The 12,766-nt window shown below is 45.6% G+C and overlaps 1 protein-coding gene across 6 annotated transcripts in view; it reads left to right on the top strand.

The window, feature by feature from the left end:
- Nucleotides 1-12,766, top strand: part of diaph2 (diaphanous-related formin 2) — a 258,036-nt gene that overhangs the window by 159,192 nt on the left and 86,078 nt on the right. For all 6 annotated transcript variants that reach the window (XM_029847330.1, XM_029847329.1, XM_029847331.1 and 3 more), the window contains 3 exons: nt 4,393-4,494; nt 5,909-6,148; nt 9,605-9,734. In XM_029847330.1, coding sequence (XP_029703190.1) covers nt 4,393-4,494; nt 5,909-6,148; nt 9,605-9,734 — 472 coding nt within the window. The remainder of the gene's footprint in view (nt 1-4,392; nt 4,495-5,908; nt 6,149-9,604; nt 9,735-12,766) is intronic.

Here is a 12,766-nt window from a genome sequence, read left to right as displayed (position 1 = left end):
TCTGCTGATTTGCCAGGGATGGGTAAGTAAGAGCGGGGGGTAGTGAATAAACAAAGCCAAAATGGAGGGAAACCAATGAGGTTTGACTTCTTGAACTGAGAGCAAAGGCCCAAGTTTGTAGGCGTCCACCTCAGCGGCCATCATCAATGCGCTGATGTGTGGCCAGAGCAGCTCATCAAACCTCAGTCTTACACACACACACACACACACACACGCACTGTACTTCATCCCTGTTACATTTTGATGAGGTGGAGTCTGTGCAGCCTCTCCTCAGGCTCGCCGGCTCCTGTATTTCTGCGAGCGAGTTAAACATTAGCTTTCTGTTTTCGCTCCCCGGCGCAGCGTCTTTGTTTCTGTGACAGATGGCACATCACTCAGGGAACGCTCCCAGACAGCCGACTCCACAAACAAATTAATTTCTATTACTGTTTTGCATGCTTGCTCTCTTCTTATTTGATTGACAGTCTCATCACAGGCCGACATTGTATCACCGCGGCTCTGTGGGGCATTATAAAAGAGGGGTGTTTAGAAATGAGAGATTCTTCACTACAATCTAGGTTTTTCTCTCTCTTTCTGGTTTTTTTAGTTTTTTGACAGGTTTGTTCTCACACCTTTGTTGTGTTACGTGTATGTCCATCTGCACTGTGAAGTGTGGGAGAATTAATGTTCCCCTTACACGGATACCCAGCTGGTCACATGACTGCAGTAACGCGCTTTTCGACTGCAGACTGCCAAGTTGTTGGTGGGTGTGGCCAACGTTTCGTGGTGATCCTGTTGCTGGGTCCAGTTCAGGAATGGGCGTTCCAGTTTGATGGCTCCTGGTTTTAGATTTGGGAAGTCTGAAACTTGATATTTTTAATCGGTTGCATATTTAAACTCATTAAAATGTTTAATCTGCCCCGTTCTGGTGCCATGTTGGTAAAAGTTGGGAAACAGTATCTCACTGAAGTAACAGATTGCCCCTCCGGTTGTTCTTCTGTTTCCCCGTTAATCTCCTTCCAAATCCCTCTTTATACATCCCACAGTCAACGGAAGCGCTCAGGTGTGCACGCTGGAGAAATTCCTCCTCGTCTCTTTCTGACAGACAGATTTAATGTCACGGGAAGTCTATCAGGTTTTCCCGGCTCCGACCCTCCAACTAATCCGGCGTCATCTATCTCTATCCGGGGCTCCTCTTCCTCTTCTTTCTCTCAGACTGCGTTTCTCATTTAGTTTAATGCGATTTTGGAATTTGTCACGCGCAGTTTGCTGCCTGTCAGCCTGTCACCGCAGCTTTGCTCACAGGCAGATTTGAGGTGTTTGTGTGTTTTGTGAGGCTGCAGACTATAGCCGCCCGCGTGACTGATGTTCATTGTTTAACATGTTTACCTGCAAGACAAGATTTGTGGGTGCTGCTGCTGCTGCTGTTGTTTGTTGCTGCCCCCCGCCCCCCTCAAGTTTTCCTGTGATTGCTGGATTAAATATTGAAAACTGGGGCTGTTTCAGTCAAGTAAATACAGAGATGAAGAGCATTTAAACCCAGACAAAAGTTCCTCCTGAAATTCCTGTTTTTGGAACTGTCAGGCGTCGGGTTTGGGAGACTTTTTGCGGGCCTGTTATTGATTCAAAGTGAAGCCGCGAGTGATTTAAGGAGCCAGGCAGGGACCCTGCTGAGGTGTCACATCAGCCCCACGCTGCTCTTCATCACAAGGGAATAGGCAAAACACCGCTGTCTTCTTTGTCTGGGAAAATTAAGGTGAAAATCAGTCCTGAGGGGAAAATCAAATCTGTCAAGCACGTGGCAGACGACGCTGCTCTCCTCTCTTTATCGTAGAATTCCTCACTTTATAAAGACAAACACAATTTACTCAGTATTTCTCTCTGACGTTGATTTATTTCCCCCTCTTTTCTCATTTATTTAACCCAGCTTAATAAAAACTTTATTGCTCTGGAAAAGCCTCATCATCGATTGACACGTCTTAAGAGTTTCTCGGCTTTTCTCGCCAGGCTGATATTTCTCCCAGGGATCTGATCCATCCGTGCAAACACTAAATACACCTTTACAATCGATCCCGCTCTTCAACGCCCTCCCCAGCTCTTAAGCATTTAAATCCTGCTCATTGTTTCAGGACTGTCAAGGTTCTTTGTGACACATCAGCGCTGGCTCTTGTCTCTAATGTCCAATAGGTTTTTACCTTCATGCATGTCCTGCTGCAGGAATCAGAGGTGTTTTGTGAATCCTTTTTGGCCCGGTTTGGCTCCCGCGTCAGGGCTAAACTCCATTCTAAACCTACTATTGTATCACAACATCCTGCATTTCCAGTTTATTGCAATAGAAAACTTTCAGTTCAGCTCTCGCTGGAAAAGACTTCCCAAAGTCCATCAACTACACGCCACAGAGCCAGAGAGATCCGACGGTGCAGCTGCAGATGAGCTTCGCCTGTAGCTGTGTACAAAGTTTCTTGTGATTCATAGATTGAAACCCAATCAGGGGGCTGTTTTTGACTGACAGTTGACCCCACCTATATATGATGATTGACAACTGACATCTGCTTGGGTTGGAACAGCTTCAGATGAACCACCTGATTCTGAGGACGTGGTGCACCATGAATGTGTCTGTCAGTCACCGTTCAACACGTTCTTCAGTCCCACGGACACAGCCAGTTGTGTTTACACATACAATAATTCGATTGATTGTTCACCAAGTCAATCGTCCTGGAAAAGCAGTTGCACGTGCACGCTGCTGAGTCTGAAGTGGTTATTGTTAGGAGGACTAAGAAATCTGAAAGGAGAGAAGAAAAACAGTGGGACCTATCAGCAGATGTGTCTGGAGCAAAACAATCAATAACCCTTGAGTCGTGTGTCTGTGTTTCAGCACAGCTTCGGATTCTCATTCTGCACCACAGAAGGCTTGAACTTCAGATCTCTGGCACCGAGGGCATTCCTTTATCACCTCCGACTATGCAGAGAGGCGCTCCGAGCTGCGGGTTACATCACACTGTATGGGACTGAGAAATGAACTCTTTTAAAGAATATCTTTCACAATTATATGTGGAAATTCACTTGTTCGACAGTTCACATTTGAATGCATGTGACACCATATTTGCATGCACGTCTAGCGTGTAGCTGCACTGTGTGCAGGTAAATATTTGCGTGTTGCGACTTTGTCTGCTCTGAGGTGGTAAATGAATGTGTAATGTTGCCTGCGTACTTCTGCTAATCTCCCCCAGACTGCTGTGTGTGTCTGGCGGCCTGCAGCGCCGAGTCTGGCTCAGTGTCAAACCCAGGCTCCCACATTGCTGCACATATGGCCCTGCGTTAGCGTCGGTTGCACGCTATGGGGTTTCTAATAATTAACAAGATGGCAGACAAATGTGGTCTACAAAATGGATTAGGTTTCCTCCGACCTAGCATTCGGAGCTTTTCGGGGCGTTCTGCTGCGCCATTTTTAGACTAATTTTACCTCTGTTAGAACGTTAAATCAACCCTTAATATAATTTACCAAGGTCTCTACTTTTAAAATGCCAAATCCACTTATTTTTATGTCCCTCCTCCTCCACGTTATTGCTGTGCATCAGTGAAGATGGAAACGCACAAACTTAGAAATGGACTTAATACGTTCACCAATGAAGACTCAGCCAAGGACGTCATTTGAGCAGTCTACCAAAACAACCCAGCTCAAGTGGAAGTGGGGAATGCATCCTGTTTGCCCTGGAAGAAATAAATGTCAAAATAGGATTTGCCGTTGTATTTGCTGTATTTATTACAGTGGATTATTGGTCTGCTGTTGTGTTGATGCTGCTCCCATCAAAACTCTTGAGATGTTGTTTAGGAGAATATTATTATGAGTCCATCTTCAAATGTCCTCTAGAACTGAATTCTCTGCTTAAATCATGTGTTATGTGTGAGAAAAAAACCCACTAAAAAAAAAAAAGAAAAATCCCATCAATGGCTGGTTGATAATCTTATTCTTATTCTTATTATCCTAATAAAGCGTCAATTATCAGTGTCATTGTACGTTGCTAAAACGCTAACTTGACTAAATGCTCTAGCATACAAACACAATGTCTGTTGATATGGGCTCAGTCATACCTGCCTGAGACACAGCAGGTGGACTCTCCTGGTTTGGAGAAGGACCGCACTGGTGGAACATTCCAGTATGATTTAAAACCTGTAACATTTATTAAATCCAGTGCCGCTCCCATATTCCTGATTCAGACCGCGTGTGAATATGAACCCGCTCGGCGGTTTTGCTCATATTGGACTCCTACTGAGACTGAGCCTCTGCGGTATCCTCATCCTTTTTCTTTCTTCCTGCCTTGACATTGGCAGAAAAAGAGATTTGCATTAACAGTCTCTCTCTCTCTCTCTGTGTGTGCGTGTGTGTGTGTGTGTGTTCTTTTCCATTTGTAGAACCTAATAAAGAACCTGCCAGAGCAGAAAGAGCTGAGTGCGCTAGCAGAACTAAAGGCTGAATATGAAGAGCTGGTGGAGTCGGAGCAGTTTGGCATCGTGGTGAGTATAATTTCCAGGTGAACACAGTTTCCCAGAGAACAGACAGTGCGCACACTTACACTTCCTGCCTTTGACCTTGGAAGATCGTGCGCGGCAGAGAAATGGCATTTTTTCCTGATCGGTGGGAGTTGGATCATCCGGGGCCTGTTCGGTTCTGGATTTATCCACAGGGCGGTGCAAAACACTGACAGGCAAACTAACCCTCATAGCACCGGAACACACACACACACACACACACACACACACACACCTCTTCAGAGGGGTTGTAACCTTCAACTTACTGGTCAAAGTAGATCGTAAAGACACGCAAACAGGGAAACCTAGCTGGTAATCTCAAGAGTCGTCGAGGCTGACTGGTTAGTTGAAAGAGTTAAAGGGTTTCGGTAAGAACCCGTCAGGAAGTCGTTGAGCGTGTGTTAGACGGACGCTGTCAGTGTCGTCTGATGGTTCCCTTTTACCCCGAGGCTGCAAATCCCCGATGTGAAAATGCTCATAAGTGCAGTCGTGACGCTTGACGGGAGGTGAGACACTGGTGACCCTGTCCAGGGTGTCTCAATGCCCCTGACCTCTGACCTCTAGGAGAGCCCCCAGTTCCTGATAAGGGATCATTCTGAATATAGTGGCATTCATTTCTTCCTTGGATATTGTGACTCTGAAGGCACCACCAGACCCAGAGATCGCACCTGCAGCTCCAGAGCTGCTTGCAATCCTTCAGTTTATGTTTTCCTTCAGGATTTAATGAAGTAAACCTTGTGAGTCGTTCTCCTTCCCGCCGATGAAGCACGCCGCTGTCAGTCCCATAGGAAAGGAGCTGCTTCCTGACAGAGCTGTCACCCACATGCACCGCATCGCTGTGATTTCTTCTCATTCTCCATAAGATTAATTCTAGCGCGGGAAGCCGTGCACATGTGGAGGGAGGAGCTGTGTGACGGACTGATCTCACCTGTTCAGATGAATAAACTCCAGCAGTAATGAAACATTAGAGGCGGCGTCTGAGTTTCGCCTTCAAACTCTCCACGATGAATCAACGTGCAGTATTTATGTGCTTACTCTTTTGTCACATTTCTGACATCCCAATCCCAGTTTTATTTATTTCCCTCCCATTTCCCAGCCTCTCCTCTTCCTCTCATTCGCTTTCAATGTTTCCAAGGCTACAAATTATCGACTGATGTTATTTATGACAAATCTGTTCATCGAGAGGCTCATAAACCGAGTTTGGTTGCTTAAAAAACAGCAATTGATTGCTTTCTGTTGACACTCTGAGTAATAATGATGGCAGATATGACATAAATCAATAGGTTTTATTCTCTGTTTCATCACATTACAAAAAGCTAATTCTTATAGCCGAGCACATTGATATAGAAATATCTGCGATTTTGAGAGATTGAGTCTTTGTTTCCTCGTTTCCACCCAGATGAGCTCAGTGAAGCTCCTCCGGCCGCGGCTGAACGGCATCCTGTTCAAGCTGACCTTCGAGGAGCAGGTGAACAACATCCGGCCGGACATCATGAACGTGACGTTCGCCTGCGAGGAGGTGAAGAGGAGCGAGGGCTTCAGCAAACTCCTGGAGCTGGTGCTGCTGGTCGGGAATTTCATGAACTCCGGCTCAAGGAACGCGCAGACGTTCGGCTTCAACATCGCCTTCCTCTCCAAGGTAACGCTGTTAGCGGCAACATGAGCGTGTCAGCCATGCGGATCAGTGGCGGTGGTGGTGGTCCGACGTCCTTGCTGGGCTGTTCCCTGATCCTGGGCTGTTCCCTGCTCCTGGGCTGTTCCCTGCTCCTGGGCTGTTCCCTGATCCTGGGCTGTTCCCTGCTCCTGGGCTGTTCCCTGATCCTGGGCTGTTCCCTGCTCCTGGGCTGTTCCCTGATCCTGGGCTGTTCCCTGCTCCTGGGCTGTTCCCTGCTCCTGGGCTGTTCCCTGCTCCTGGGCTGTTCCCTGATCCTGGGCTGTTCCCACTGCCATCTGCAGCACATCCAGTTTGTTGCTATCGATAGTTTTCAGCCTCTGTTCTATTTTTACCAGTTTGCAGTCAGAAAACGCACTGACAGCCGATCAGAAGTTGCACCCCCGCTGCTTCCATTTGTGTTTTCTCATCCTTCCTGCATTTCGACAGAGAGACGTGCACACACATGCACGCGGGCTTTGCGAGGGCTGCAAACCTCTCCCTACAGATTATTCCACAAGGTGATGCTCCTTTCAAGATCATTGTTGAAGGAGAATCAAGACTCTGCTTATCCAGGAGCACACAGAAGATTCTGCATTATAAATTCATGGGGTTATTATGAAAAATCAGCCGCCTTTATATGTGAAGAGAGGGAAGCGGAATTCTGTTGGATTGCATTGTAGAGAGACATCCGTGTCTGGTGCGAGCCTCCCAAGTGGGGCTACATTGAGGTTTCCCGCCTCGATGTGTTGCTTTAGAATAAATAAATGCAACTTATTTCAGTTCGGCAAATGGAAAAAGGTGCAGAGCGCAGCAAAACCAGCCAGTGTTTTGGAAACTTTGATGGGAAACATTCAAAAGAGAGGAGCAGTTATGGAAAGCACCGGTTCAGCCACCCAGAGAAGAGAAGAAGAGCTGTGAAACCAGCGCTTTTTTAAAAATGAATTCACAGTAAAAGTGTAGAAACAGGAAACTACACGATGTCCTTGATGGCTCATTAGAGGTGATTCAAATGCTCCTCTCATGGACAGTAAAGCTGGAGCAGAGCTGCAGCTTCTGCATCGCCTCTCTGCTGGAATTCCAAGGTTCCACCTATTTTAATGCAAATAATGAAATTCATGACAAATGTGCATTTTCCACGTTCCCATCTTACTGTGTGAGGTCGCCACAGAGCGTAGAATTCCCTCAGGGGGCTGATTGGACCATTATAGATGAGCGGGGGAAAAAAGACCGCGTTCTCAATTGAGTCAATCATGTAAGTGGACCGCTGGGCGTCAGGTCGAGGAAACCTAATGGACTCATCAGGGAGGAGGGGGTTGATGATAGGAATGGGCAGCAGTGGGAAGAGCGCGCCGGCTGGCCCACCTTCAGCCCGGCATCTGGGACATATTTGAAGATCACTCGATGCCTGTCTGGGGCTCTGCGAGGGCGCCTGGGGTTCGATATCATTGACGGCTTCGTGAGTCTGTGAAGGTGTTTGTCGGCATTTTTCACAGAACAAACTGTTTTTTATGAAGCACACAGATCCACCTTGGCAGTTTCACCAACAACTTTCCACGTATTTTCACCACGTCTTCCTCCCCTCGGTTGTATTGGCATTTGAACATTAGAGCTCTGCAAAGGTCGCCCCCTGCTGGCTGGCTGCAGGAAGGGTAATTAATCTGACCCGGCCCTGTTAGCAGATGGGCTAAATGAAAAGGTTGCTGGTGGATGAGATGTGCTATTTCTGAATGCAGACTTTTTTTAAAATCAGAGAGCCCAGTTTTGCTAGTAATTAGTCACCACGATGCTGTGAAGGGGTCAGTTATCATGTGTGATTGGGGCAGTATTTAGGTCAGGACGGCCTCCTCTGCCTCAAATGAACAATTAATAACGTGCCCTGTGCTGGCAGAGGATGGCAGCAGGAGCTGAGGAAACATCCAGCTTTACCTGTCAGGACTTTTGCTTCCTCTGACCTCATTCTCTTTTTTTATTTGTTGGGTGTTTCCTTCTCATTCGACACGTTGACGCATTTGTGAATTTGAACTAAACCGAGGTGCCTGCAGATCTATCAGCAATCATCTCAGAGGTCGCGCTCCAATTGATCAACTTCTGCAACCCTTTGCACAACTTTCTTCCCTAGTTAACTCCAAAAGATCTCGTTTTTACGTGCACTGTGGTTTGCTTTGGATTAGCAGTAAACTGACCCTTAGATCTGGAAACATTCAGTCACCGCCTACGTGAGTTTTATGGGGGAAATGGGAAGAAACATTACACACCAGTGCTTTAATAAAAACAAGGTATTTATTTCTATCTTTCACATGTCTTTTTTATTCTTTTCTAATTAATCCCAGGGACACTCATGTCACATTGTTAATATTGTCGCAGTGGAGACGTTTAATGGCAGACTTATTACTAGCAAATGGTTTTTTCTTCTTGCAGCCTCTGCCCTTATTAAAACCCCCATCGAGCCAATTCTGCCGCCCTGTATGAGGACTAGATTAGTTCAGGTTAAATATAGAGCGTCGGATCGCCAGTCAGGCCGAGCACAGTGTGCTAAAATCGAGACGGAGGTACAACAAAACACACCCACGTTATTGACTTCCACCGTATCTTTTTGCATTCTCTTAATTCCACATTTTTTGTATTTGTTGGAGTCAGAACAGAGCAGCAGAGCTGCACCTTGTGCAGTTTGAGTTAAGCAATCAACAAAGAGCCTCAAGCTAACGCTCGCACAATAACCACTGTGCATCGCTGTGCTTTTCCCAAAATGTGTATAAATGTGCGCGTGTTTTCCGTGTCATGCCTGCCTGTGCTGGCATGTCTGACTCCAGGTCGATTCCAGCCTGGATATCATCGCTATCGCTAACCAAAAGTGGGCTGCGCTAATTAGTTGTCTCAGCACGCTACTGCAGCAGCACAGTGGTGAATGGATGTGGAGCAAGTTCCCTGTGCACCGATGTGAAGACCCTACCAAGACACACACACACACACACACACACACACACACACACACACACACTTGGCAGTAATGGCCAAGTACAATACTTTCATTAAACTTCCACGCCTCATTGTCTTTGTCTCATGGGTGAGATTGTTTTAAGCGTGTGTGTGTGTGTGTGTACACACAGGTGTGTTTGTCTGTATTGTGAAAGCTGTATTTGGATGAGAAAATCCTTTTTCGATCTCACCAGAATGCATTATTTCATGTCCTGAACTGTATCTGTTCTGTCAAGCTTTGAATCCCCTCATCTTGACGGCCGTGACCGCTGCCATGCGTGGACACATTGATTCCCTTTAAAAACAGGTTAAATGGAGAAAAGCAGCATTGTGTTCATTAACTTGGCCGGGTGCTCCAGATTGGTGGAGATCTGTGGGCGTATGCACTCTTTGAATGCTGAGTTGTGTATCTGACAAGAAAATGACTGATGGAAAAACTCTTCTCTTTTCTTTTTTTTTTTCCAGCTGCGAGACACAAAATCCATCAGTCAGAACACGACACTTCTTCATTTCCTGGCCGAAAAGTGTGAAAGGAATTATGAATCCATACTGAGGTTTCCAGATGAGCTGGAACACGTGGAGGCAGCCAGCAGAGGTATGACCACTCTGTCGCATAACCGCCATAATTATCACGTAGCATCAACTGTGTGAGGTTTGACGACATCAGACCTCAGGAGATGCATTCATGACTACTTACATGTCTTCACAGGTGATCTTTTAGTAGCACAAAAAAGTGCCATGTCATATTACCAAACACTGAATTTTGCCCGTTAATGCTTTAGCAACATGCTAACTTTAAGGAAACCACGTAAACATTTCATCAAGTTGTTGACAGTCAGACAATGGAACCTCGGCAACGTTAAGGTCTTGCTCTCGTGCCTTTCTCTAATGTTTCTCCAGAGGGTTGGTCGACTTTTGTTTAAACAGCGTTTGATGGCATCCGACGCCGTCTTTGTGTCGGGAATGGAGCTGTCTGTCCGACCAAACTGTCATTCAGCCTGTCAATAAACTCATTCCACTCTAATTCTATTCCCCAGCGTTTGGAGGAATCCCTGCAGGCTTATTTACTTTGTTAGTGTTGTAATTGGTTATTTAATTCAACTAATTATGCACTTGACTGAGGCTGCCAGCCATTGTGTAAGTGGACTGAATAGTCTTTGTGAGGCAGAGTGTATATTTAGATGTGTGTGTACACAAAATTGGAATCAAATCATCTTTGTCATTTCATGGAAATGAAAGAGATGCCATTTAATTTGGCTGAGACTAAATCAACGTCTCCTGCATAAAACCCTCTGTAACTATTTAGGGAGTAGAAATTGGAGGGAAAAACTGGTTTACTCAGAGCGGAGTCGCTTTCTTTGTCTCGTCGTCACATGAAATTCAACAAGGTTTTCAGAGGGAGGCTGCGAAATTGAAGCAGATGTGCTCACGTCTGTTTCTCACTCTGCGTTTAAGAAATAAACATCGTCTGTTTCTAGCTGAAACCGCGCGTGCGTGGAGCTGGAGACCCTCTCACATTCCTGGTTGCAGGATTGACTTTAAGGCAGAAGCAACGTGGTGATCAGAGGCCAAGGGCTCCAGTCGCTGGTGTCTTTGCTTTGAAAAGTTTTGACTGCCTCTGGAACAACAAGGCATCAGTGAATTATTTACTTCTCTCTCCGGATCTTTTTCCTCAGTTTTGGGATGGTGCCAGTTAAGCTAGTTCAGAATAGCTGAGGGTAACCTATTTTACCTCCTCTCTCCTCTGTGAGCCGATGCAGAGAACATACGACCACCACTCTCATATTCATTTACATTTGAGCCTCTTTCCTGGCGTTTGGATGGATGCTGGGAACTTCCATATTGTGTGGATCTTCTCTTTCAACGTAAATAAGATCATTTAAAAGAAGAAAGAAAAACCTTCACTATTGTTAATTTTTTTTAAAACAACAACAAACAGCCGTTGCTATGTCGACGGGAGCGGAGTGGAATAATTATGATTCATCATGTTGATGAGTTGTTGCTTTGGTCAACAATATCAGAACATCATCCATCCATCCATCATCCATCCATCCACCCATCCATCCATCATCCATCCATCCACCCATCCATCCATCCATCCATTCAGCATCCATCCATCCACCCATCCATCCATCCATCCATCATCCATCCATCCACCCATCCATCCATCCATCCATCCATACATACATACATACATCCATCCATCCACCCATCCATCCATCCATCATCCATTCAGCATCCATCCATCCATCCATCCATCCATACATACATACATACATCCATCCATCCACCCATCCATCATCCATCCATCCACCATCCATCCATCCATCCATCATCCATCCAACCACCCATCCATCCATCCATCCATCCATACATACATACATACATCCATCCATCCACCCATCCATCCATCCACCCGTCCATCCATCCATCCATCATCCATTCAGCATCCATCCATCCACCCATCCATCCATCCACCCATCCATCCATCCATCCATCCCACCATGATCCATCCATCCATCCATCCATCCATGATCCACCCATCCATCCATCCATCCATCCATCCATGATCCATCCATCCAACCTCCCATATGTCACCACCATAATTTCCCATTTAAACATGATAATTGCATTTCTAAACTTATAAAATGAGTTTCTAAATTAAAAGACAATGCGGTGAAAGACACACTGTGGAAGACAGAACTACCCACGCTGTCCCTGTCTTTTTATGTGCAAATATCTCCCATCAGTACCAAATATAGTATGAGCATATTTAGCATCTGAATAGAAGATCAAATTGTTTGGAACGACTTTTGTAAACTGCTGATGTTAAACCTCATCCTTAAAGCGCCGGTGTAAATGTTCTGTAAATGTTCTGTTGGTGACGGGAACTTTAATCACTTAAAAGGTAGCCTTAGAAACCATTATTTTTTTAGCCCTGACCCAGTCTTAATAGCGGTGCGATGCAGCCTTGAGTGAAGTGTCACCGGCCAATTTGCCTTGTTTAAATACCCCCCAGAGATGAATATATGGGGCCTAACAATGGGAACTTGGACTGTGCATTGATTCTACTCAGTCAGCGTCGCACTGACAATCTGTCTTGACAATCCAGGAATAGAGGAAATATTATACAAACGTTCTCATAAATCTATTTAGTATAAGGCATAGCCAAGGGCAAAGTACTTTAGCGCCTGTGAAAGAGAAAATGGAGAATGAGGAGGGAAAGAGAGAGAGAGAAAGATGAACTCTGAGGATATTAATACCACTGTGAATATATCTATTATCCACATTCATTCCAAAGCAGAGCCCATTTCCCATTTACACTGCCAGCAACGCTCCGGCCTGCATTACGCAGACAGAGCGCCTCTCTGGACGGGCAGAAACATGAAATCTATCATTTGTCTTCCAGCTGTGGAGTTACCTGCTCACATCTGCAGGGTCTATCCGCCTCTCACCGTCTTAGATCGGTGGTCAGACTTTTCCATTTTCCCTCAGATGTCATTACATGACGTTTATTTCCCGCATGTATTAATATTTTCTTGGGGAATTCCATTAACAATTTAATCATGGGAGTTAATAGGGTGTTGGATGGGACTAAAAATGGGATCTTTTATTGCATGTGTGGCG

Source organism: Takifugu rubripes, chromosome 14 (assembly GCF_901000725.2).
Source record: "Takifugu rubripes chromosome 14, fTakRub1.2, whole genome shotgun sequence".
Taxonomy (NCBI): Eukaryota; Metazoa; Chordata; class Actinopteri; order Tetraodontiformes; family Tetraodontidae; genus Takifugu; species Takifugu rubripes.
The sequence above is the reverse complement of the archived record's forward strand: the minus strand, read 5'-3'. Positions and strand labels throughout refer to the sequence as shown.